The sequence below is a fragment of the Apteryx mantelli genome, chromosome 3, assembly GCF_036417845.1.
Source record: "Apteryx mantelli isolate bAptMan1 chromosome 3, bAptMan1.hap1, whole genome shotgun sequence".
In the NCBI taxonomy this organism is placed as follows: Eukaryota; Metazoa; Chordata; class Aves; order Apterygiformes; family Apterygidae; genus Apteryx; species Apteryx mantelli.
Genome location: NC_089980.1, coordinates 118,653,317 through 118,679,585, shown reverse-complemented (window position 1 = coordinate 118,679,585; position 26,269 = coordinate 118,653,317). Strand labels below are relative to the sequence as shown.

The window sequence follows — 26,269 nt, the reverse complement described above, 5'->3', positions numbered from 1 at the left end:
TTGGTGGTCTAGTGCTAAGTGTCTAGTTTTAGATGTCCCAAGGTACCCAAGACATCCAGATAGGGCCAGGAGAGATGTCAAAGCATCTGAGGAAGACTCAGTCCCTTTTAGAATGGCAGCTGGAGGCAGTGGGAGTGTCTGAAGTGACATCAAACACTTATGTTGAGGCCTCTGAATCACTCCCTGAGTTACAATATGAAGTTCTCTGAGAATGGGGTGCAAAGAATGAATACAGCATTGTAAGATCTCTGGAGAACTACCCATATAATTGTTACTGTTTTTTCACTAGCTAATCTGTCTAAGAACTTGTCTTTTCTGTGAGATTACAGGTTATGGTATGAGAACCCAGGTGTGTTCACTCCTGCTCAGCTCACTCAGATCAAGCAGACATCTCTTGCCAGAGTTTTGTGCGACAATGGTGACAACATAACCAGGGTACAACGTGATGTCTTTAAGGTGGCTGAATTCCCAAATGGATATAGTAGCTGTGAGGATACTCCTAAATTGGACCTCAGGATGTGGCAAGATTGCTGTGAAGGTCTGTATACAGGCAGATTTGGGTGCATTTATGAATGCTTTATTTGTTGTATATTTATATTATTTTAATAAGATATTTAACTATGTTTTTCATGGTTACAAATTCAAATTTGGAGCATAGAACATTACTTTTTAACTTCCCAATAGAAGAAAATGGCGAGGACAATTCTCATTTACTGAAGTGTCTTCTTTGAGGAGCTGTCTATTCATCTGCCATTGTACCAAGGGTTAGTTTCTGTATCATTGCTGGTTAGCTGTGACGTTGAACCGTGCCAGCTTTTGAGATAACCATTTTATCTTCATTCATTGCAAAGCTATAGAAGAGAGAGGTAGAATAATGTCCCTTGTTTATTAATAAGAGGTCAAGATGTAAAACAGTTACCGCGATTGTTGTTTAATTAATGATCATGCCATATGTTATATTAAATAGACATATTCTAAACATAGCATAGATTTGAGCACTGAGAAGGTGCAGATAACTGCTTTTCTGTTGTCTTCCTTTTGTGGATAAATATTCATGTTCATTGTCATCTCCTTCAAAAGTTAGAACAGTGGGATTTTTTTTTTCTTCAGAACAGACTTTTTTCTTGAGAAACAGGGTTTAGATAGCACGCAAGAAGCAAAAGACACTGAGAAACCGATGATGCTTTGCAGCCAATATCTTGGCCTCTAACTCACTTCCCATACAGACTTTGTGCATGGCCTCTGTTTAGCCATCAGCATATCAGACTTCACAGCGTCTTTAACATAGTTAGAAGGTCCCTTCTTAAGAGAAGCTTGTGGGTCATAAAGGTTGGATGAATTCCATGATATGGAGTAGCATCAACAACAACATACTTCAGGGGCAAATGACATCTTCCTTTTGAGTTCTTCTTGGCATTAGTATTATCATCTTCTCTTGATGAAGCATGGGCATCATCTTCATGGCTGAAAAAGTGTAATCAGGAATTTCAGGAACTTCTCTGCAGAACTTTGATGATCTAGACATTGCAGTCAGGTGAATTGTTGACTGTAAATAACGTGCCCTTATCAGAGAGGATAATGGTACTGTCAGTTGATCATTATTAAAATCTTAGAATTTACTTAATAAGAACCTATCATTCAATACTATAGCTTGTGAAAATGTTGATGGAAGATATCTGGATATGAGATATTCTTCATCTCTTCTACTGTTGGTTTTCCTGGGTTCTCCTGACTAGCTGAATAGGCTAGTCAATATTCTATGAAAAAAAGTGCATGAATAAAGAACCAAAGTGGATTGTAGTTCTGAAAAAGAAGTCACACTCTTTTACTTGTGTCTTTATAACTGTCTTGATAAGATATAACTGTCCTTGGTCACAGAGAGAGTCCTCCTTTGGTGATATATCTCAGTATTTAAGGCATGAACTGATAGAAGAAGTCCCTTCAGCCTAGTATAGATATAGTTAATAATGAAGAATTTTTCTAACTGGTATGGTTTTACAATGAGAGCAAACTTAGGTATCCTTAGAAATGAAAAAAGCAGATAGAGATTTACTATTCAAACATGTTGCATTATTTAGCTTTAAAACTGATGACAGAGTCTGTGTGTTAGAGAATATTCCTATGTTAAAATTCTTGGGAGTTCATTCTTGTCATTCTAGTAGGAAGTGGTTCATATTTATGTAGCTTGAGCAGTCATACAAACAACATTATTCTTCACTCTAAAAGGGCAAAGTTTCTTCCAAATCCATTTTGGAAGAATGTTTTTTGATTCTCAAATGTATCTACCTGCCTTATGATTTTTGTGTCTATGTATAGAAATCTGATCTAAAAGCTGCCTATTTGTCATATATTGATTAATATTTTAAATATTAAAAAATATTTGCATTTCATGACAGAGACATCATTTTACAAATCTAGAATTCTTCCTTTGAAACTTCTGTCATCTCTCCTCCATAGAGGAAAAATTTATCTTAGAGACCTTACAGACATAATAATTTGATTAATGGAGATTTTATGCATTAAAGTAGTGGTAGCCATATGATTCACTAACTGTTCACCCACTTGGGTTCCAGAGTTATTAAAGAAAAATCTCTAAGGACCTGTTCCAAGCAGGCAGAATTATTGAGAGCTCAGTTTCACTCTATCAAATGACATATCTTCCACAGGGCATGTTAAAGGAAAATAAATCATTCTTTTAGAACTGAACTCTTAAGTCACAATAGAGGCCTCCTGTCACAATATATTGTGTATTTTCATTGTCTTGCTGGAGTTGGCATCTGGTGTCCATAGGGTTTTGTTGACATCATTACTGAAACAAACAAAAAATATATCCAACTGAGATGTCACAGCTATATTTCATGTTGTGACAGCAAGATCCAAATGATGTGTGCAGAAGGCCTCTTTTTATGCTAATTCTAGTAACTAAACCAAAGTGAGGGCACTGATCTTCACTGTCATCAGACTCAAAATTCCTGACCCAGAGGAACCTTCTCTACACATAAATAAGTTCAGGTTTGGGCCTATGTGCTGGCTGTCAGTAAAATTATTGCTTTTTATTCAAGGGAACAATGCATTCAAATTTGTGTGGACATAATTCTGTGGTTATATATAAAATAAAAACTGCCATAGTTGGTAAGACTAAAATTCATTTAGCCTAGTATCCTGTCTACTGCAGTGATCAGCAGTAGATAATCATGCTACTTAAATGACACAGAATAATCATTTCTCAAAAAACTTTATCAGTAGTAGTTTATCCCCCATAAAAAATTTAGGCTCATTTTCTTGCTGCATTTGCAAACTATTTTCGATGTTGACACATTTAAAATTTTTGTGCCAAGCTGTATATAAAATACTAAAAGGATTAAAAAGTTATTTCTACCAATTAAAGGTGACATGTTTAAGTTCTGTATTGTCTTGTCCAGTAAACAACTCTTTGAATAATAAATCACTGGATAACAAACTTCTTCCTTGGAAGACTTGGTTCAAAATGGTGGTTATACTGGGAGAAATGAATACTGGATACTGGGAGAAATGAATACTTAGCTTTTAATGAAATCTTGCATAATTTTTCCCACATATCATTTCATTCAGGTCTTGCTATAATATTTACCATTTTTTTAAGTTATTCAGATTTTTTAAAAAATACCTTTACCAGTTTTTTCCTCTCCAGATCAATGATAACAGCTTATAAACACTCTATTTATGGTTAAAGTATTGTCATTTTATTTACACAAGACAAAATCTTTCAGAATCTCTTCAGAATAACTCTAACATGTGCCAGAAGCATTAAGAGAAAATCAATTATCACTTTTCAAGTGTTCTACTGTAAATAAATTAGTCATATTCTACCAGTTCAGGATAAGTTCACTTTGCCACAACTCATGCAACTTGGTTGGCAGTTTCACAAATGCATTAGTTCCATCAGTTTGTAAAAACTGTAAAGCTATTCTGTGAAATTGTGTTGATTCTCTAAATGTTATGTTATCACTGAGCCTTCTAGAGCAGATGTTATGCTTGGAAGGTCTTTAGAGTATTGAGCCATTCAACAATTTAGCATGTATTTTCATTCGAGAGTGTTACTAGCAGAGAGGAGTACTGAATTCAATACCATTAGACAACTACCAGGCAAAAGAAGTAAATAACTAAAGTGCTTTAAGAAATTGCCTATCTGTATTCCCTTCTTCTCAACTCTTTTGAAGTCTGTGCAGAGGTCAATGAAGTAATTGAAATATGAATGGCTTGAACTTCTTTCTTGTGTGGATGAGTGGGAGAGATGGTGTGTCTATGGGAATCCAAGGTTAGGCAAGTCAGTTTAAAAAGTAGTTTCTTTCTCTGGCACTGAGGACTTACCATGAAGTGGAGTACATACAGAGTATACCTTAAAGAACATCAGTTACTTTAAGGAAAATAAACTATGTTTGTTTATTTGTTGTTTTCATGTATTTTTATATTTAGAAGAGAAACATTTAAAACATATTCCTTCTCCACAATTAAAGTACTTCTCATGATTGTATGATTAAAATTCTCCTAGACTGCACTAAGTTAAAATTTAGAAGGTAAGTATCAATACTATATCATTGCACTTTATATATGTTTAATAAGTGACACATGTGTTCAGCTGTTTTAGCTTCGTTAAAAAAATACATCTGTTTTTGTTATCCTTCCTGTTTTGTTCAAGTCAAAATACTTTTCCACATGAAAAACAGAATTACTTCTTAGTTACAAAAAGCTACTTCTTAGATTTCTTGAGTAAAGCCAATATTTATTTTTTTTAAAAAAGCAAAGCATTATTCCTTTTTATAATAACGATACCAGATTACCTTTAGATTTTAGTTAACAAATCATGTAACAGAATTACTTGTTTATGGTGAGGGGGAAAAACTCATGTGTTCCCCTGAGGTACACAGGATTTTCTTCTGGCTTTCTTGACTTTCTACCTTTCTTCTTTTGTCAGCAACAGTGAGGAATTACTGCAGCGTGTATGATTTGAGCAAAGAGCATCCAAACTTCACATTTTCCAAACAGGCAACTTTTGATGATTTTTTCAGGCTCTCTAGTGCAAAAGAATTGTTTAAGTACTCAGTGTAGCCTGCCATGACTACCGTTACTAGCTTTGTGTCTCAGTTCTGAACCTAAAACACAGAAATGATAAAGCTTTCCTCCTTCAAAGGTGTGAACAGGTTGACTCAAATGGAGCCGTAATTTTACTCCAAACATCTAAATTTGAAATGTTTTCCGTCATGTCTTTAAAAGTTTCACACAATTTCTTTTTATAAATCAAAACCAAAAATATATTTAATCTGTTGTTTTGTGTCAAACAATGACCCAGTAGGAAGTGATTCAAATGAGACACCAGTCATCTTCATAAGCATAAACAGATTTAGGAAGAAGGCCTGGCTTAACTGTTTGTCAGTTAGCTTTGATACATCTGCTGTACCAGATATTGTTCTTATGCAAATTATGATTAAACATACTTAAATCCCACTGAATTACATTAGAAGAATTAAGACACATACTTCATCTGAGTGCATTTATGCATAGTCTTCCAGTAGGATAGACTTACATTTATGAATATCTGTATTTTAAGACCAGGCCAACAATTATGTCATATATTTCTATACATTACTTCTGTATTGACCACATTAATCTCTTTGATTTAAGCACTGCTTTCAGAAAGGCATCCACTATTTCTTTTAATTATTCCAATTGTGCTTTATTCTAAATTATAATTTGTCTGGCTTTTACTTCTAGTATTATATTTTATTATGCTCTTCTCATATCTTCATTGAAAATACTAAATAACACTGAGCTAAGTACTGAATGCTGTGGAACACCTTACACATAATTTTAAAATGTTAACAACAATCTCGGTATAAGACTGCAAGAACTTTTGTGATAAAGAAAATTGTTCACTAGGAACTCTTCAAAATATCAGAATGACATCTTTTACCTCGTGTCGTGCCATATACCTCATATATGAGTGCTCAATACCTCTGAATGTTAGGTTTCTCTATTCAGTTTACTTTGTAGGTGCATTTTTAAAACCTTTTGGAAAAGAGAGGACTTTCTGAAGATGTGAACATGATTACAATATACAAATGAATTATTCTGACATCTGCAGTGTAGCAATACCTAGCTTCAGGAAGAAAATAGAAAAAGAAATACTAGGTTATTCTTAAACATTCAGCTTTTGTGCAAAAAATGAATTGGACTGGTTATAGCTAATTTGGGGAAAGTTTAAGTAGATTGAAAAAAAGAAGAAAATTGGGCTGATTTTAGTCATTTTTCAGTTCTACTAAGGTAGTCTCCATTTTAAAGAAGAAAACCTTTTTTGTTTTAGGCCTTATTACTGCTTGAGCATGCTATCCTGCACCTCTCAGCAGCAACAGTCCTCTTCCTAGTATCTGAAACTGAAACCAAGAACAAGAATTGTACATCTGGCTAATTAACACTTCTGAGTCTCTAAAACTAGAGAAACGTCAGGTCTGTATACTTGGAGGTGCCACTGAACATATGTTTCTCATATTTACCTAAGTCTAAGGTGATAAACCTTCCTAGGATTTCAATGCTTTGATTCCCAACACCAGCCTAGGAATAAAAAATAAATTAAAAAAAAGGCCAATTATGTTATTGTACACCAAAAAATCTTCAGTATGCTAGATGTCCTTCAGCAGGTATTAAACAAAGGGGGATAGCAGAAGGCAGCAGAATACAGCAATTGCTTCCAACAGAAATTATAATTTCTGTGTAATTTAGCAAAACTTTAAACAACAGATTGCTTTAAGAATAAATTCCTGTGGCCAAAACTACTACTTTCTCCTGTGACCCTTTAGAGTGTGATCCCTATTCACAGAATCACAGAATTGCTGAGGTTGGAAGGGACCTCTGCAGATCATCTAGTCCAACCCCCCTGCTCAAGCAGGGTCACCTAGAGCACGTTGCACAGGATTGCGTCCAGGCAGCTTTTGAATATCTCCAGAGAAGGAGACTCCACCACCTCTCGGGGCAACCTGTTCCAGTGCTCTGTCACCCTCACAGTGAAAAAGTTTTTCCTCATGTTCAGATGGAATTGTCTGTGTTTCAGTTTGTGCCCATTGCCTCGCGTCCTGTCACTGGGCACCACTGAAAAGAGTCTGGCTCCATCCTCTTGACACCCTTCCTGAAGATATTTGTATACATTGATAAGATCTCCTCTCAGCCTTCTCTTCTCCAAGCTAAACAGGCCAAGCTCTCTCAGCCTTTCCTCATAGGAGAGATGCTCCAGTCCCCTAATCATCTTTGTAGCCCTTTGCTGGACTTGCTCCAGTAGTGCCACATCCCTCTTGTACGGGGGAGCCCAGAACTGGACGCAGTACTCCAGATGTGGCCTCCCCAGGGCTGAGTAGAGGGGGAGAATCACCTCCCTCGACCTGCTGGCAACACTCTTCCTGATGCAGCCCAGGATACCATTGGCCTTCTTGGCCACAAGGGCACATTGCTGCCTCATGCTTAACTTGGTGTCCACCAGCACTCCCAGGTCCTTCTCAGCAGAGCTGCTTTCCAGCAGGTCAACCCCCAACCTGTACTGGTGCAGGGGGTTAGTCCTCCCTAGGCGTAGGACCCTGCACTTCCCTTTGTTGAACTTCATGGGGTTCCTCTCCGCCCACCTCTCCAGCCTGTCCAGGTCTCTCTGAATGGTAGCACAGCCCTCTGGCGTATCAGCCACTCCTCCCAGTTTTGTATCGTCAGCAAACTTGCTGAGGGTGCACTCTGTCCCTTCATCCAGGTCACTGATGAAGAAGTTGAACAAGACTGGACCCAGGACTGACCCCTGGGGGACACCGCTAGCTACAGGCCTCCAACTAGGCTCTGCACCGCTGATCACAACCCTCTGAGCTCTGCCATTCAGCCAGTTCTCAATCCACCTCACTGTCCACTCATCTAGCCCACACTTCCTGAGCTCATCTATCCACCTCACTGTCCACTCATCTAGCCCACACTTCCTGAGCTCATCTATGAGGATGTTCTCATCATATTAAATATAGAGGTATCTAAGGGTGATCATAAATGCCTCCGTGCCAAGCAGCATACAGATGCAGCAGTCTGTTCCTGTCTGAAAGAGCTCAGCTTTTAAACAGGCAACAAGACACTTGTGTGAGAAACAGCAGAACACACGAGAAGACCGAACAATATGTTGGCAGTAAATATAGTGTTAGTTCTTTGGTGGTGCTGTTGTTATAGGAGGAAGGTAATAAATTTGCTCAAGAAGAGGACAAGCTGCAAGGAAAGAAAAGGGAAGGAGAATTGTGTGGATAAATTGTCTCCGATAGTGATCTGTAGATACTTTTTATTCCCAGAATTGAAAATTAATCACTACTTTTTTTTTTTATCAGTAATACTTTAATTAATATTAAGCTGTGGACAAACTAAATTTCTTCCTAATAGGAAAATGATAATAGTCTTTTTTAAATAAATGTCCAATATAAAGTCTAAGATATGTATTTTTATATAATCACAGAGCAATCGATGGTACTATTTCAGTTTCATTTATATGAGACAAGAACCTTTACATTTGTTTCTCAAGTTCCTCAGTTCTTTTCTTGACTTTAAAGTTGTGCAGTAATTTTTGTTAATACCTTAGGTATTAGATCTAAATACTGCTGAATTACAAAATAGTGCTTTCTAAAATGTTCTTGTCTTTCAAAATAAATTTGTTCTGTTGCAAGTTAAGAGAAACATTAGGGAAAATGACATCTTCCTCTAGTTAGTTGCTTTTGTGACTCATTTTGCTAATACCGGACTTAACTGGGCTATGTCCGTGGGATTCTGTATTTAACTTTGCCTTCCATTTTCTCAGCAGTTTCTCTGCTTCTAATGGTTGAACACACTGTTGGTTTCTGCTGCAGCTTGGTCCGTTATAATTTTTTCTTTTTTAAACTTCTGTGAACAAAAATGAGAAAAATTGTATTTTCCAATTGTTTTCTCTCCGAAGTGCTGTTTCCAGTTTTGTTTTGTTTTTCTTTGCTTTCTTAAATGGGACTCCTTCCAAATGCTAATGATTTTTGGAAAGCTAAACAAAGCAAACTGAAAGAAAGACTTGCTTCATTCTGTGAAGACATCCTCTTGGGAATCTTAGGAGAGGAGTTTTGTCATGATTATTCTCAGGTTTGAGACGTCCTCTCAACACGGGAAAGTGTCTCAGGATATAAGTGACTGGTGATAGCTTCCGAATCCCTAAATTTTGGAAATGGAGCTGGTCAGCCAGTAACTGTGCTGTCTGCAAAGATTCTTCAGGATTTAATTAAAGATTCTCCTCCAAATGCCAAGTATAACAAATAATATTACCTGGAATAGATAAGGAAGCAACCTGCTGTTGTTTTTTTTTTTTAATAATAATATCGTGTTCCTCCATATATAACACTTAATTTCAAAAGAAGACAGTAATTAAAAGCCAGAGAAATAAGAGTGTGGAAATTTTAGAAGTGAAAAGAGCAGTTAAAATAGTACTGATATACTTGGGAAAATAATCTTTATTCCTTTGTTTCACCGTGAAGATCTGGTCTGTGAATAATCAAATTCTCTGCATCCAGCTGGCTTAAATGCTGTATCTCTGAGACACATTCAGCTGCTGTCAAACTGATTCCAGAGGGGATCAGATTGAATGTGTGAACCGCCTTTGTCAATACAAAAGATATTTGTAAAACCATATTAATATTGTAACTGCTGATTTATAGTTTAGTTGGTAAAGTGTAATTTCTTCTCTAATTTCAGACTGTAGAACTAGAGGACAGTTTAATGCATTTTCATATCACTTTCGGGGAAGACGTTCTCTTGATTACAGCTTTCAGGAGGACAAGCCTTTAAAGAAAATGAAAATGTCTAAAACAGTAAGGTGAGTTTTTTTTCCTCTTTTTTTTTTCTTTTAAGAAGTATAAAAAGTATTTCTTTTCAAATTAGAATGAAGCTGAATGACTTCTTTGTAAATGCACACTACTATTTTTCTAGTCTCTATCTTTTCAAATTTATGATTGAGGTATTTCATTCTGACACTTCCTCATATCCACTAACAGTAAAAATCACATTTTTTCAAGCTCAAATTTTTGTAAGACCTTTTTGTGTGTGACACAGTACAGTACTTCAGTTCTTCCTGTGTTTTTCAGGAGAAAAGTCTGTAATGAAGCTTAATTGTGGGGATTAGGAATCCCACAGTCCTGCTGTGCCTGCAGTATCCAAACTATGTTGAGAAATTATTTCCTTTTCTCCTCAGAGCTGCCAGGCCCTCATGTAGAAATAAGAGGGAGCCAAGTGTTGATTACAGCAGTAGGGTATTTGTACCATTTGATAGTGATACAGATTGCTTCTAGTACCAAAATACTCCAAGCAGGAATGGAGGACAGTAATGCAACAGAGAATGTCGTTTATAAATCCTTAATCCTCAAAATATTCTAGCAGGGAGGTAAATCACAATGTCAATCACAAATAAAAAACTGCGTGAAGTCCCTACCAGTTCTGGGGAATCAAAACTTATGTATGAATTAGTGGAAAAAATAGGTTCTGCTCAGACCAAACAGTTTTTGTGACGCTTAGGAAAAAATTAAACTGAAGATCCTTCATGATGATCAAATTTGACACCCTTTTGAATTATCCCTCTCTCCATGTATCATGCGTTCTTTTAGCAAATAAAATTATTATTACTTCTTATGTATTTGGTGTGTTGAGAAGAACACTGGTTTACATTCAGCCAGAGTCTACCTACTCCAGGCAAGGAAAGCAGCTAGCTAGATAAATAGGTATTTCAGTGAATTTATTTCAGCAATTTTAAATACTAATGAATGTTGTAACACCAAAGATAAACCAACATTATATTTCAATTCATTGAGAGCTGGAAACTGTCCTTAAGTAATAGAGCCTTTAGATGTTTGGGATAAGACGTATATCCTCTAATTTTAAATAAGAAAAGGCAACGGCTAAATCTAAGCTCCATTATAGACAGCAGAAAAAGAAAGGTTCCTTTCAAGGAACCTTAAATAAGGATGTTTCATTTGTCATTGCAAGTGAACTGTATTATTTGCATAATAGCTAAAGCTATTGCAACATCATTCATCAAACATTCAATTTTCATGCTCAATTTTGTATTTAAGTTGCATTCTTGGTTAGAAGAGTTCTTTCCGTTTCTTTTTTTTCTTATTTTCAATAACTAGAGCAGGTGGGGAAAATTAAACTATTTGTTACACAGTAACAGCTGGTTTACTTGAATTTTGGCATGTTGTGTGGCTTAGAGAAAGTGTGTGAAACTAAGTAGCTTGAACACCTGCCAATTAGTGCTGCTTTAATTTATGCAGAAAGATTGTAAATCATGAGTTCTATTTTGGGAGAGAGTACTTCTATGCCAGTTCATTCTTTGGGTATCACTTAGCCCTGAAGAAGACATACTAATAAATAGGAATGCTTGGTGACATGAATTTATAGATTTAAAGATCTTAATGATAAACACTTAATAATTAGTGTTATCCCTGTTTTTGAATGCATGCTTTTTTTAAGTCTTACCAAATAAAATGATCTTTTATGGGCAATTCCTATGATAGGCTTATATGTTTTTCCGCCAACAGATTGAACTGGTTAATACAATTTAGTCTTGTAGATCTCTATCAGAGATCAACTGGGCAGTGTAGTAGACAAAAGACTCTAGAGTATTATGTGTACTGTAATCTGTATTGATTTCAAACATGAATTGAATTGGACACAGGTGTCTGTCCATATGTAGAAGTATTTTTTCTCATTTATTTGTGAAAAAATGTTTTCCTTTTTAAAGATGGTTTTCTTTAAATATATGTTTTGCTGATGAATATTTAGAGGAAGAAACTGTAAAGTTGACGGCGAAATATGTTAACAAGTAACACTTTTTACTTTTGTCTGCTTTTGTGTTTAAAAGCTCAAGAGATTCATTGGTTCATTCACAGTGACTTTAGGGTGTTGCTTTAGAATATCACTGCTGGCAATTTTGTGTTTCCCCTGAGCAAAATACATATATTATTCTTCTCACTGGAAGAAATTTCCTGGCACTAGTGACATAACAGTAATCCATAACTTACCTGGCCTGAGCCTGTGATCAGCACTGGTGGGTCTGGTGTCCTGTCGTGATTCATACATTTGTTGCTCTTCTTTTACATTCTTGCTAAGTGTTCTAAAATATCTAGGCAGATAAAAATGTGTTAGATGAATATCCTGATTTGGTGTTCATTTGTTGTAGTTCTGTGAAACGGACTAAATATTTTCTTAATGCCACGTCAGCATCTGATGAAAACAGAAACATGCCCATAGTGAATGACTTCAAAGAGTTTGTTTTGGAAATGCAAAAAACTATTTCAAGCCTCAGAAACCAGGTAAAGTGCTGTAATGGATAGTTTCTAATTGTAGATTTAATATACAATGTTTTCATAATATCACTCCACTGATGTTCTTAATATTTAGACATCCACTGCAGCCAAAAAACACCATTTCAAACAAAATAGTACACAAAGCATAATGTGTTGTCATTCTTCATTTCTATATGCTTTTGAAATCATACTTAAACACCCTACAATTTCTAGATCTTCTTGACTTTGAACTTGAAGCCTTATGTAACCGTTCTAAACATGTAATTAGTCTTTTTGTGTGAATTTTTCTGTGGAGATAGTATTTTTTTTTTTCTTTATGTTTATGTGGATTTTAAGATCTGAAATGCATAGAATTTCTCTAAGTAAAACTGTGATTAAAATGTAAAGTTAATAAGTACTAATATGCCAGACTACAGCTGTAAATGTAGTTAAGATTCAGATTGTTTAAAGAAGACTTTTATGATGTGGCATAGAAAGCCTCTTTATTCAGAGTAACTCAGCCATAGTGGAATTTCATTTTAAAAATGTATACCATACAGGGCAGATAAATACAAAGTAGGACAAAATTTTTCCCTAGAACGCTTAAGTTCCTTCAGAGCAACTTCACTATTTAATTTATAGATATGAATCATATATTTATTTGTATAGTAGCTTGACTCCGTTTTTGCTGGCATTATTTAATCATTGCACTCATCAGCAGTTTTCCCATTTTGATAGTAGAAACACTATGGTAGGCCAAATTAAGACTTGTTACATTCCAGTTGGTTTTATATTTTTTTGAATGCAGAAAAGATGTAGGGATTGTTTAAAAATGTGTCAATCTAATTAGTGTTACCAAGAAGCACACAACCAGCAAGCTAAACTAAAGATATAAACCTTTTTCATGATTAGGGAGAAAATACAGATGATCTTTTATTTTACCTCCTTTTCATTTAGACATGTTGGTAAGTTTAGATTTGTCTTTCCATTCACGTCAGGTACAGTTTGCTCATCTTTGTATGCCCTAGATGTGTGTTGCAATGGCAGGAAAAAAATACCTTGTTAGTTTTCTTTTGCAAATGCTGTTTCCGTATGTATTAACTGTTTCTAGTCTTTTGAAAAACTAAGTAATCAGAAGGAAAAACCAAGAGCAGTATTTATCATGGATTGCATAGCACAGCAAAAAAAAATGCCTTACACAAATAAAAACTTTTCTTTGGTTCAGTGATTAACTTTTTATTAATGTTTTCAGATAAAAAAACTTGAATCACGCCTCAGTAAAACTGATTGCACTGATGAAAAGGGTAAATCATATTCCAGCAATGAAACGTGGAAAACAGACCCTTGCACTGTGTGTGAATGCAAAGTAAGTATGGTGAAATCCATTTCTGGGATATAAAATATATTAGGTTCTGCTTCAAAAACGGAGTTTCCAGTTTTGTGCTGCAAATTTCTGGGTAATAGTTTCTAATTCCTTTTTATGGATCATCAGTTGTTTGCTACAAAAACTGATAATATCCCAGTGTTGAAGAATCCAGCCTTTACATGCCTTTATTTTTTCCAGAGACTTTTTGAAAAGGTCTATAAAAAGCATTAAAATCAGTAAAAGCTCCTCTAGTTTAGTGCTAAGATTTCCTTTTTCTTTTATCACTGTGAAATTTTTAAAAATGTAGTTATCGGAAAGAAATGTCTGGGTACTTGGGATCCTGGAGTTTCATGGCTGAATGTTAGGTAAAATGTTATGTTGCTCCATTAAAGAAGGTATCATACAAAGACAATTCTAAATATCAGTTTATACCAAAATAAACTATGTGGAATTTATCTTAGTAGCCAAGATCTTAGAGAGAATGAGAATATATTCTTCAATAGTGTGAAAAACATGTTTCTTGTTTTGAAACTACAGCTAAATATGTTACATTTTTGTTACTTTTTTTCTGACATAGGTTGGTCAGATTACCTGTTTTGTAGAATCATGCCCACCAGCTGACTGCGAAGCACCTGAGAAGGTTAAAGGAGATTGCTGTCCAGTCTGCTTAAAACAAACTAGTAGTAAAAAGAAGAAACCATAAGTCTTCTTTTTAGGAATTTAGGGTGCATCCTCATCAAATCATATCAATGCCTGCTGATGGCAAAAACAGGTAACTACAGGCTTAAAATAATAGCAAGAAACCAAAAACCAAGATTTACATGACAACATTCTAATGGTGCTGTAACAGTGTAAGATAATGTATCATTTTATTTTCTGCCCATAAAGGTAATCACAATGCAAAAAGTATCGAAAGGGAAATAAGCAAACAGGTCAAAGTTAAATTTGTCTTAAGCTTCTCAGGTCAGACAAACTCAAACTGGTGCTACTTTAAAAGAACACTGTCAGGTAGTTTTAGGTATCCAAAATGACTTGGCTTAAGACTTATTTTACTCTAAAAAGAACACTTCTCAGCTATAAAAAATGAGGGACAGTAAAAGTTTACTCTCCTTCTTCAGTATCAGTCTGACTTGATGTTTAGCTCTTTGTTATTATTTAGTGAATGCAGGAAAAAGAAAAAGAAAAGATCACTGTGCCCAGAACAATGCCATGTAGTGCCAGTTTCCGCAAATCACCTATGCATGGACCTCCTGTTGAATCACACTACTAGTTCTGCATATGGACAAGGAAGGAAATAGAGAAAACTACATGGAGCATTTCAACATCCTTTCATTAATTCAAGGAGGATAGTTAATCATCATTTTCAAAAAAACCCTCTAGAATTAGTTGGGAAATATAAACAAACATAATTGGGAGTTTAAAAAAAACCCCAGCAGTTGAATGTATATTACAGATGTATTTGACAGTGTTCCTCACTTTAGGGAAAACACGTGACAGAGTAGCATTTGATCTTAAAATGAACATAATCTTTTTTGTCAAAACATATGTAATTACTTGCCAAGTTTTTTTGTTTCATTTATTTTAAATCATTGTAACATGACCATCCAGTCCCATTTGTAAGCATGCTTCTCTTGATCTCAGATCAGGTTGCATATATGTTTGGCCCTGTTTTGAAAATGTGAAAACATGTCACATGCCATTTTGTATACAAAGATACCTACTGATTCGTTGTACATATTGTCAATAGACATATGTTCCTGATTATATTGTGGCACTGTTTTGGGGGGGGGGGAAAAATCAAAATGAAGCATCATGATTAATCGTGGATTGACTACTTTTTCTGAGAAGGTATTTGATTTTTTTTAATTTTTTTTTTCCAGTTTCATCTAATGCATATATATTTTTACCTCAATATTTTTATCATTCATGTTAGAAGTGGTCTGCCAATGGATTTTATTTCCCATTTAATAAATGTTTATTGTTATAGAGTATATGTTTATGCTAGCATTTCAAAGTTTTGTACTTTTTGGAATACAAACTGCATATTTTTGACCAGGAATTATATATTATATTCAGTGAAGGACAACTATCATACCTCATTTTACAGGTTTTTTTGTGTTTATTCATAATTGATTTTCTCCCTAAATACTTAATATTTTAGAATTTATGGCTCAGTCCTTAAGTTCCAAGTCAGGTTTAACTAGAAACAGAGGTTTTTAGTTATTCAGTTCCCTGACTTCTGAATTTGTTGTTAGAATTTATGGAGCAGAGCTTTGGGTATCAAAGAAATCTGCACAAAATTAAACATTCATGTCTTAAACATTTCAAATTATATAAACAACCTGAATACTTAATTCTTGCATGGTAAATCAAACACCTGTCTAATAACTAACCTGTCACAACAATATGAGTTCCACTATAATATTTTGGCACATAATTTCTATGATTACTAACATTAATAATGTCTAATTTGGTAAGCCGATACCATGACACACATTCCAACTTTGGTGTATCTTTAAAGCTTACTACAGAAATTGTTTCATAGTATAGTAAGAGCAATATCTACATGTGAGTGGTGTTTTAAAGATATGTGGTATAGGTACATGTGAAACTGCAATTTATATTTTTAAGAATATTTTAATTGATTTTATATACAATGTCTTGATTTATGTAATTTTCTATTTTAATGCTCTTAGAAATTTTGTGTGGCAAGCATGTATGAGTATCATATGGTTTCTAGAGGTCATCATTCCTGTATTTCTTTGATACTCTGGTATTTTGCTGACTTTTGTTGTAAGTCCAGGCCACATGTCTCGTACTGTAAGTCCAACTCAGATGGAGCTCTCATTGACCTAAGCAGGAATTCCTCAAAGAGGAAGGAATGCAGAGCTAAACCAAATATAATTTAACTGTCTAAACAGTTATATAGATCAGTAATACATCCAGTTGGTTACCACTTACATTCTTTTATTCCAATTTTGTATTAAATAAACTTGCTCAAGATTTCAGTATATAGGAGAAGAGGGTTTCCATTTATACATTACAAAATGGTACCATATACCTGATTGTTCCTTTTCTCCAGCTTCCAGAATAAAGTGGGTTTTTTTTTCATTGTTCAGTGTTTATTCATATAGTATATAAAAAGAGCTAAAGAGTCTAGATATGCTTAAACAGGTTTAATACTGAGCTATCTTCCATTATCCATCTGATTACAAACCACTCAAGAAAAACAGGTTTTTATCCACAGTTTAAAATGTACTCAGTCATGGATTGTACTAATTCAGTTTTCTTGCAGTGTCTGCAGAATCAGCATTGATTTTAACATTTCTGAAACAGTGGCCAATGGCTAGATGACCATTTCCTCAGTATCCACTGTGAGAATATTGCTGTAATATGTTGCAAATTTTACATATTTATTTTCTTTTTTTAATGTTACCTAAAGCAAAGTCTTTGTTGTTTTTATTTTAATCAGTAAATTTACCAAAGAACTGTTTGCACTGTATAATGAATGCTTTTCAGTTAAAATAAAATGGGCCACATTTCCAAGTAAGCTTGGTTTCTTTTTGATACATACATTGTTTAGGTTAATACCTGAAGATTCCAGTATGTAGCTTTTTATGAAAGAACCATATTACTTATGATAATAGATCTTATGATAATATGATAGGATAATATGATAGGATAGTCATGATCGAGACTCCATCTCTGAAAACTAAATAATCAACTAATGAAATAAGTATATATTCACTGTTCTCTTCCAGGTGATAGGAAAAAATATGTGTAGGCTCAGAAAAGGATATTTAAAAGTACAATTATTTCTTAGCACAAAAACTTATTTGAAAGCTTTCTTACTGTTAAATATTTTTATCCCAAATAATTAGCAGAGAGATATCTCTTGATGGCAATGTTGTAATACTTACCCACTGCTTGCTCTTACGTGGTTTCCTCACATTACTCATCTCTTCAAATAGATCGTCATGAATTACCTTCCAGCTGCTTTAATGTGTTTGGTTCTACATTCATTTCTTTTCACAAATGGGTAGCCAGGTTCATGCAGTCCGTTGTCTGGAGTTGGATGCTGCTGGAATATTGAGACAGTGCAGACAACGCAGCAGGAGGTCCCATGGCTGGTATCTGCTCTCTGCTGATGCTTTTTATGTTTTGAGCTGCAGCAAGGAAGCAGAACTCTCACCTCCCAAGGTGGTAACCCAAGGAGAGCAAAAATAGAGCAGGATTAGGATGCTCTGCCAGTAACAGCAGTCCTGAACCACATCTGTTTGGTGCAGCTCTGAAATGAATCTCCTTTCCAAAAGAGATTCTTTTAATAACCTCCTCATGTTTCTCCATCACAGAACATGAACTACTGCTGGAGTCAGGATCAGCTACTCTCATCTTTTGGTGAGATATTAGGATCTCTAAGGCACTGGGTTGGTTCCTTTGCAAGCTCTGCCTGCAGATTGATCCATTTCTTCATGGCTTAACACAATACAAGCATATTGTGATACAATAGCCTTGCAGTTAATATAATTCTAGGTTTGTCTTACAGTAAAATGGAAGAAATTAAAAACGAAACCCAGGAGGTACGGTTAAGAATCATTTCAGGTTGCTGTTGACTATTTCTGCTTCAGGATAGTTGGCTTTGAATATTAAATAAAGCAAATCTAGAAAAGTAGAACTGCAGTAGATTCATCTCTGTGTTTTCCAGTATGCTGCTGAAATATCCCTTTTCTCTTCTGAAATGTTGACAAGTAGTATTCAATTGCCATCCTATTAAAAAAAAAAAAAAAAATCAGGGAAATCGGATTATTTTTGCTGCAAATTGAGGTAGGATTACTTTGACAAAGTACTGGCAAACATTTTCTAATAACTTAGGTGGGTAGTGCATGCTTCTCCTAACATACATACTGAGTTCCTAAGCCCAATCCAGTAATAATTAAACTTTTAAACTTCAACTCTTTTATTGTTTGGGGGGGTGGGGGGTGAGTTTTGTAATGCAGCTTGATACTGCAAAGAAAATCTTTTTGGTTTCACTGCAAGAATAAAGTAGAAGGAACCTTGAACAGAAGGTTTTATTTCAGTCTTTGTCTTATCTTTGTCTTAGTCCAAGCAAGACAGCGGCAAGGGTTACAGCTGGTTAGTTACCAAGAACTTTGCTAACTTCTATTAAAAAAAAAAAAACTTTGTTTTATAAAAACAATATTTCACTGCCATAGTGTCTGTCATTATATGAGCTAAAATCTTTTTCTAATTTTTTTTTTAAATCCCCTACAGATCACACACTTTTTTCTCCCTATATTCTTTATCAAATTAGTAATCTGTACAGTAGGATATTCAGGTATGTGAGGACTAGTCCATTGCTTTATTGTGGAAATTAGAATGAGGTAATAAAAACTGGTATTTTGGAGTAGTTTTATCAAAACTTCTGCATAGTGCTGTTGTAATTTCCCCCAAACAGACTGAATATTGTGTATATACAGGATAATACAATTATAAAATTTCCAGCAGAAAGACTGATTACTGCCTTCTCAAGGCCTCTCATCTAGGATGTGGGGTTCAGTTAATTATATTTCAAATTTAACTACACTATTTTTTTGTTATGTACAAGAAAAATGACATCTGATATATAACACAAAGCTTGTTATATGGCATATGTCAACAACAAATACCCATTCACACTACCCATATATCTGTATATGTCTCATTCACACTAAAAGTTTGTGTGAGGCTCCCAGTGGAAAGAAGCAATTAATAATTTACTAAAAATGTAATAAATTACTAGGTACTTTTTACTCAACCACGAATGGCTCAAGCACAGTAGTAAGGTATCCTGTAGACTAACAAAATAATCAGAAGATACTGTCCTTATCAGCTTTGCATTATGATGTACCTAAGCAGGAGACTGTACTGAGTCATGAAAAGGTGACTTTATTGTCTGCTAATACCATATTTCAAAGCGGACATCTTCGCAATAACAGACTGTTATTTCGCAGTTATCCTGGCTGCTCAATTCCATGCCATATTTCCTTTGCTCTCCTTTCTCCCACTTAGCCTGCTGTCGTGTAGGCGGGAAACTTCTGCACCTCCAGTATCCTTTTCTTTCCTGCCAAACACGCTTGCTCTCCACTGGGCAGTGCTGTGAATGGTCCTTTCACTGTGCTTTAGCACTCCAGCCTGCAAACAGACACAGCAGCGTACGAATCAGATATGTATAAGTTACAAGAGGCTCTGGACAGCTGTGTTTAGCTGAAAAGCTGTGAAATGAATATTTCTGTTTAGACTCAGAAATGGAACAGAACAGAAATTCGTCTGATAAAGGAGCAAACCTAATTGTTGCATTCAGTCAAGATGTTTGTGTCTATTTGATGCCTCCCTCAGTAATACAACTTTACATTCCCACAAGTCACATGCTTTAAAAATTTTGCTATGTTGCCAAACAAAATCACATTACCTACTTCTATCTTTATGAGATGTTGTCTGCTGTTAACCTGGCTCACAGCCATTCTTAGGATCAATGCAATAAGTGCTTCTTGTCTCTTTTTATAGAGATAAGCTTGAAAAACATACCCAGAGGGGAAAAAAAAACTGATCAGGAACTGTCCTGAGAAATGAAAAGGAAATATTGTTGAGTATTTTTGGTGGGGAGAATAAAGAAAAGATTTCAACATGTACTCTGAATTTTTTTCCTCTGAATTTTTTTCCTCAGAATCCGGTGGTTCATTAGGAATATAGATACTGATTAAATATACTAAAGCTATACCTATACTAGGTAGCAACAGGGAGTCCTCAGGCACCGTAAATCAATTTAACCTTCATCAGTTAAACTACGACCATGGTAATACGGTAGGCTTTTAGCTCCCTGCCCACCTGAGACATTGCCTGTTGTCTCTTTCATTGAAGATCACCTTTTCTTTTTTCTTCTCCATACTTTCATGACTGAGAGATATAAATATGAACTCAAGACTACAGGCCAAAAAGTTTGTTCTGGCAAATCATCTGCCCAAATCATCACAATGTCAGGCTGTAGCTGGTGAGTGAGACCAAAAAAGGATGCTTTTGAAAGAGGATTCAGAGTTCTTCCCTACAGTTCAAGACATTAGATGAAGGGACATATATGAGTTCCTATCCTTGTCTTGTGCTTAGGTGCCTGATTCAGCACTGTCTGTTATGAATTTCTATCATTTCAATTTCACGGTTTCAAGGCACTCTCAGAGTAGATGCTGACCTGAGCACTCGCTCTTTTCTAAAGTACTGTTGCTACAGAAAGTGATCATCTTGTTGCACATGGAAGGCACAGATTTATTTCCCTACTCTTCTAGGAAGTGTGACAGCTTTCATAATATAAAGAACAATTCCAATTATTGAAGGAATACTCGAGCTGTTTTAATCAAGGGTTTTCTCCCCCTCTCTGGGTGAGATTAAGTTATTTTTTCAAACTATGCTTTTATTTAAAACCTCAAAATACTGTCACAGAAAAAGAAAACTTTTTTAATGATGTTTTGTGGAAAGGGTCTTATTGAATACTGTGCAACCACATGTTGACCAGAGACATTGTGAAAATGGAATAAATGTTTTCTTTCAGCTGAGCTGGCTTGGCATCATTGCATGCAGCCTTACCGGTTGCCAGGCTATTCTCTTATATTGAGGGTATCTAAAGATTTCCATGGGATTATTAGGATTTTCTTTTATATCATCAGTCCAAGCAATAACAAACAATAGCTGCCTTAAGGTCAGAAAATAACAGATTTTCTTGTGCATGAAGATGTTAATGTGGTTTTTAAGACCTTCATCTTATGTTCTTTCCTTTTTTCTCTAGTGGAATGCTATTGTTATCCCAAATCTTACCTCACAAGCAGCTAATATTTTCCATTTGAACTTTAGTTGTATGCAGAAAGTGTGTCACCTTACTTGTTTAAGACCAAGGATTTTGCACATTGGAAGTGATAAAAAGGGTCATGGCTCCTACCTATTGCTTTAGGTTAATAGATTTTTAAAGCCAGAAGAAGTCACTGCAGTCTTGTCTAACATCTGCCTGGCACATTAAACTGAATTCACCCAGTGTTTCTTACATTAAGACAGTATCTTGTGTTTGAATAAGAGCATCTTGAAAAGACATGCAGTCTAAACTGAAAATTTAAAATGTAACTTCTGCATCAGCCTAGTGTAAATTGTAATAGTGAGTTAATTGTTCTCACAAAGAATGTGAATGTGCAGGTATTCAGCTGCTGTGCTGCTTGTCCTGTCCCTCAAGTTTCCCTTTTACATGCAAAATAGATCATGCTGCTGCTTCGCTGCTTCTTCTTCTTCTTCTTTTTTTTTAATTACAAGGTTTTATGGGTGTACATTCAGAGTTTAGGGTGACTGTCCTATTCATTACATCACACCAAGAGCTCATATTCAGCCAGATCCCAAAGCTGCTTTTAGTTATCTTATAGTCCCCAATTCTGTAAGCAGGAGTCACATTCTTTATTCCCCCATAATGATCTTGCATTTTACTATATTATAATGTTCAGATGAGCTCATTCTAGCAAGCAATCCAGATCTATCTGTAATTATTTTAATTTTCATTGAAGTCATTTACTTATGGTTTCAAATTATTTGATCTGGTATAGACGTTCTGGTGCAGCTACAGGTGAATCCCTGTCTGAAGTTCTTTGCAGCAAAATATCTGCCAAGTGTGTCTGATCACGCTTGAGAGAGCAGGAAAATAAAGGAAAAATAAAGGCCGAGCCCTTGCTTCCTTTCTGTAGTGTCAAATTGTAAAAGGAAAAGGCTGATGACAGTTGCTGTTGTTTCTCACCATCTGTTGCTGTTTATTTCAATCTTTATACCCTGTTTAAAAGTATGATAGCTTTGAGAGAAAGAGAGAATGGCTTTGATAGAAGAAAGATAGTAACATATCCTGTAGGTTGTGTGTTCCTGCTGATGATCTTGTCTCTTCTTTCCATTTTAGGCCACAAGCTTGTCTGTATTGCAGGCATAGTTGTGTCTTTAATTTAAATTAAATTAAAACACGAATAGCCTGCACTTGTGAAAAAGTAGAAAAACATGGCTGGAAAGTTACAAGTTTAAAGAGTCTGGACATTAAAGGGTTTGGTACATTAAAATATAGCTGTAGTCAACAGTTTTGCATATTTTAGTGTTGGATTTGCACCACTGGAAAATAAAATGCCTTGTTGGCCTATAGAGCAGGCCTGGCTTGCAGATGTGAGAACTTCCAATGCCAGTGAATTTCACCACAGTTCTGAAAAACTGTTCAGATGCAGATGAAGCCCTGAGTTCACTCAATCTGTGCTGTCTCTGTTGAGACTAACACTGCCAGTGCTGGTCATGGCGGGTTTTGTGATAGTTGTTTCTGAGTGAGTGAGTGGAAGGGACTAATTCTCTGGACCATGCAGAATTGCTGACATTGATATTGCTTCTTCCTTAGAAACACTGTAAGCCATCTTTCTAGTCTTCTAGAAGCACTGACATTAGCAGTAATCTTTGGCTACAATCACCTTAAAATCACTGAGTGTTTTGCTGACTGGCTGGATAACAGAAAAGTTGCGTGCATGTTGTTTGTTGTTGTTGTTGTTGTTGTTGTTGTTATTAATCACTACTTCAAATGGTCAGAATGAAAAGGTCATTTTACAATAGAGAAACAATGCAAATAAAACAGCAACTATCAAACATATCCTTTGTAAACCATTGAGTGGTTGACTGCTTATTACTCAAATGCAAACTATAGCGTTCGTCTCAGACTTTATAGCAAATGATATTGTTTTAGTTTCATTGATACGTGCAAAGCAAACAGGATAATTCTTTTCTGAAGAAAGTTTATGGCAATGACTGTGGCATCTCATTTCAGCTGTTTTAAAATTGTGTTCTTTAATTTTCCTATGGAATTATTGAAAATTTCAGCATTTTTGCTTTGGGATTTTAATAAGAATACCCTGCGAATGATATTCTAGTTTCTAAAATGACCATTATTTTTCTATTTTGCCTTCCCATCTTCATTCAGTCAGGGGATGTTTTTCATTCTGAAATCCTATGAAGACCTGTTACAGGGAATAAAAGGCAGGGCTGGAATCTTGTCTCCACTAAGCAGATGTGGTAGTATTATTGACCTCAGTAGGATCAGGATTTCACCCCAACTATTTTAATAATATTCTTGTAGTTCTAGATTTTGTGTTTTAAGAATGAGAAGGAATTTCTTTCCTCTGAAAAAGGTTTTTTTCTTTTATTGGGCTCTAGAGCACAAGAGATCAGTTTCAGTAATGTCAGTCCACCAAGGTCAGTAGGACAGTACTGAATAGTATATTTTTATCAGGAAAAAATATTAAGTATTATCCATAACATTCCAGCTCTGTCCCCTGACTCTTGCCTGTTTCACATGCGCCCATGTGAACTGTACATACAGAAAAGTGTACATCCAGAACTGTACATACAGAAAAGATGCAGTTGCAACTCAAGAAAACTGAAGTATCCCAAGAAACATTTATAACCAATTTCCTTATAAAACTTTCTTAATTAGATTGGTAGGCATAGTATGTAACTATAGGTTAAGGGCTGCATTTCATTGAAGGAATTTATTTTTCTGGAAAACTTCAGGTTTGACATTTTATAATCAAAGTCTTAGTGACATTATCCTGGAAAATATTTCTTAATTTTTTTAGAAGACCATGTATTATACAGGATCCATCCCTGTGAGTGCCCAGCTACAAGTGAAATTAAAATCCAAGTATAAAATAACTTTTCTTTATTTGGCCAGATTCCAGGAAATCATTCAGTCTTTAGAGAATATCTGTAACCTGCCTAGTAGATATACCAAATTATCCTGGGCAGTTTGCCAAACTGTCAAGATGATGGCTGCTATCTTGGATTTCAGTTAGCACGTTTTGGTCTACAGTGAAGATTCCCAAAGCTTACGCTGTTACATCAGTCTTGGCACAACACACCACGGAAACATGTACAAGATCATGACTTACATTAATACATTTTTTTCTCTCAGGCTGGGAATAAAAATTCTGGCAATCAGGCAGAAAAAACACACTTCCCTTTTGTCATGTAAACTTGAGAGCCAGTTAGTCAAAATGTCTTTACAGAATACATGAATTTCCTGCTGTAGATGAGAAGGAAACTTCCATTGAATATGGTACTCCTTTATTGCACATATTTTATTTTAATTATGAAATATTCATATGTTATTATATCAGAGCGATTTGTGACTGTAGTCATTATATATGAGAAGTTCATGTACTTGCTTATACAATGCATGTGATATTTGCTATCCCTGTCTAATGAGTTCTACAGTTCACCTGCCTCCCTCTTATATGACATGATGGGACCAAATAAGACAACAATTCACAGTTATTTTGAAGGAAGTATTTGGAAAAAGCACATGGAAGGAAGGGGATTGTTTGAGGTGGTTTAAATGGAATCAGTTTTGGAGGAGAAAAAGGGTTACAGAACATTGAGCGACTCTTTTAAATTCCTCAAAGTGTTGAATAATCTCTGAAATAAACTTCAGAGAATCCTCTTGCCTGACTTCCACTGATAGTGTTATGTGTAAAACCAGCCAACAGAAAATCAATGACAGAAATATAAATGCAAGTTAAACTGAATGAATTTGGACTAGGGTTCCATCTTGTTTTTCTTTACCAGGATTTGTGTATTTATGATCTGTGTATTTTCACCTCCAAAACTACTAACTGTAAAGTTCATGGTAAAGTTCACACTATGTGCAGACTGTGCAAAAATAGTAGATTGCATAATAAAGTGCTTTTTCTCAAAAACTGTAATATATCTAAATACATCATATCTGATTTTGTCTTTATGCTATCTTATTTCTTCATTAATATCTAGGAAGTTCCATTCTTTGTGAAAGGAATACCATGATGTAAGAAGCACATACAGTATTTAAAATGGCTTGTTTGGTGATAACTTGCTATTATTGCATTACTGAATTGTATACCCCTCTGCTGGTAATATTAACATGACAGTGCTATCCTGATTAAGAGTCTCATTCCTAGTATCTACTATTAACTTAAGTATTTTACATATAGGTCTGGATTTTAGTTGCCTACAGAGTAACTGGCTTTTCTCTTCCTTATTAAAATTCATTTTCTCTGAGTTGAAGGCACCACACATCTGTGTACTGAGAAGTAGAAATGGAGTTTGGGAGTATTCTACAGTCTGTATTTTATGTGTTTTATGTGAGTGATATAACTAAAATCTAACTTGGTTTTTAAATAATTTTATATCATGAAGTAAATAAAGGCTAGAGGTAGAATTAATTGTCCAATCTAGATTAGGAAAGAGAGAAAGCAGTTTTCAACTATTCCAGTAAAGCTATGAGTTAGCCCAAGAAGTTAATGGAATTTAGGGGAGGAGTTTTTACTGTTAAACACATCAAAACGCCTTGTGTTTTGCATGGGCAATTTAATAGGACTTGGCTGCTACATGCTTCTAGGGTTTGTTTATCTGAAATCCTCTAAAGAAGCCATCTGTACTGTTGGATGTTTAGGAAGGATGCCTGATTAACGTAATAGCTGCTGGCCCTCCTATCTCCAAGGATCCTGGGATTCTA

General features: G+C 35.3%; 1 protein-coding gene across 2 annotated transcripts in view; it reads left to right on the top strand.

Annotated features, from left to right (window-relative positions):
* The window catches only part of PXDN (peroxidasin), an 89,140-nt gene extending 71,889 nt beyond the window's left edge, over positions 1–17,251 (top strand). For both annotated transcript variants that reach the window (XM_067294255.1, XM_067294254.1), the window contains 5 exons: positions 330–538; positions 9,751–9,871; positions 12,230–12,362; positions 13,588–13,701; positions 14,279–17,251. In XM_067294255.1, the coding sequence (XP_067150356.1) occupies positions 330–538; positions 9,751–9,871; positions 12,230–12,362; positions 13,588–13,701; positions 14,279–14,404 (703 nt within the window). In that variant the 3' untranslated portion in view covers positions 14,405–17,251. The remainder of the gene's footprint in view (positions 1–329; positions 539–9,750; positions 9,872–12,229; positions 12,363–13,587; positions 13,702–14,278) is intronic.
* Positions 17,252–26,269: the final 9,018 nt, after the last annotated feature.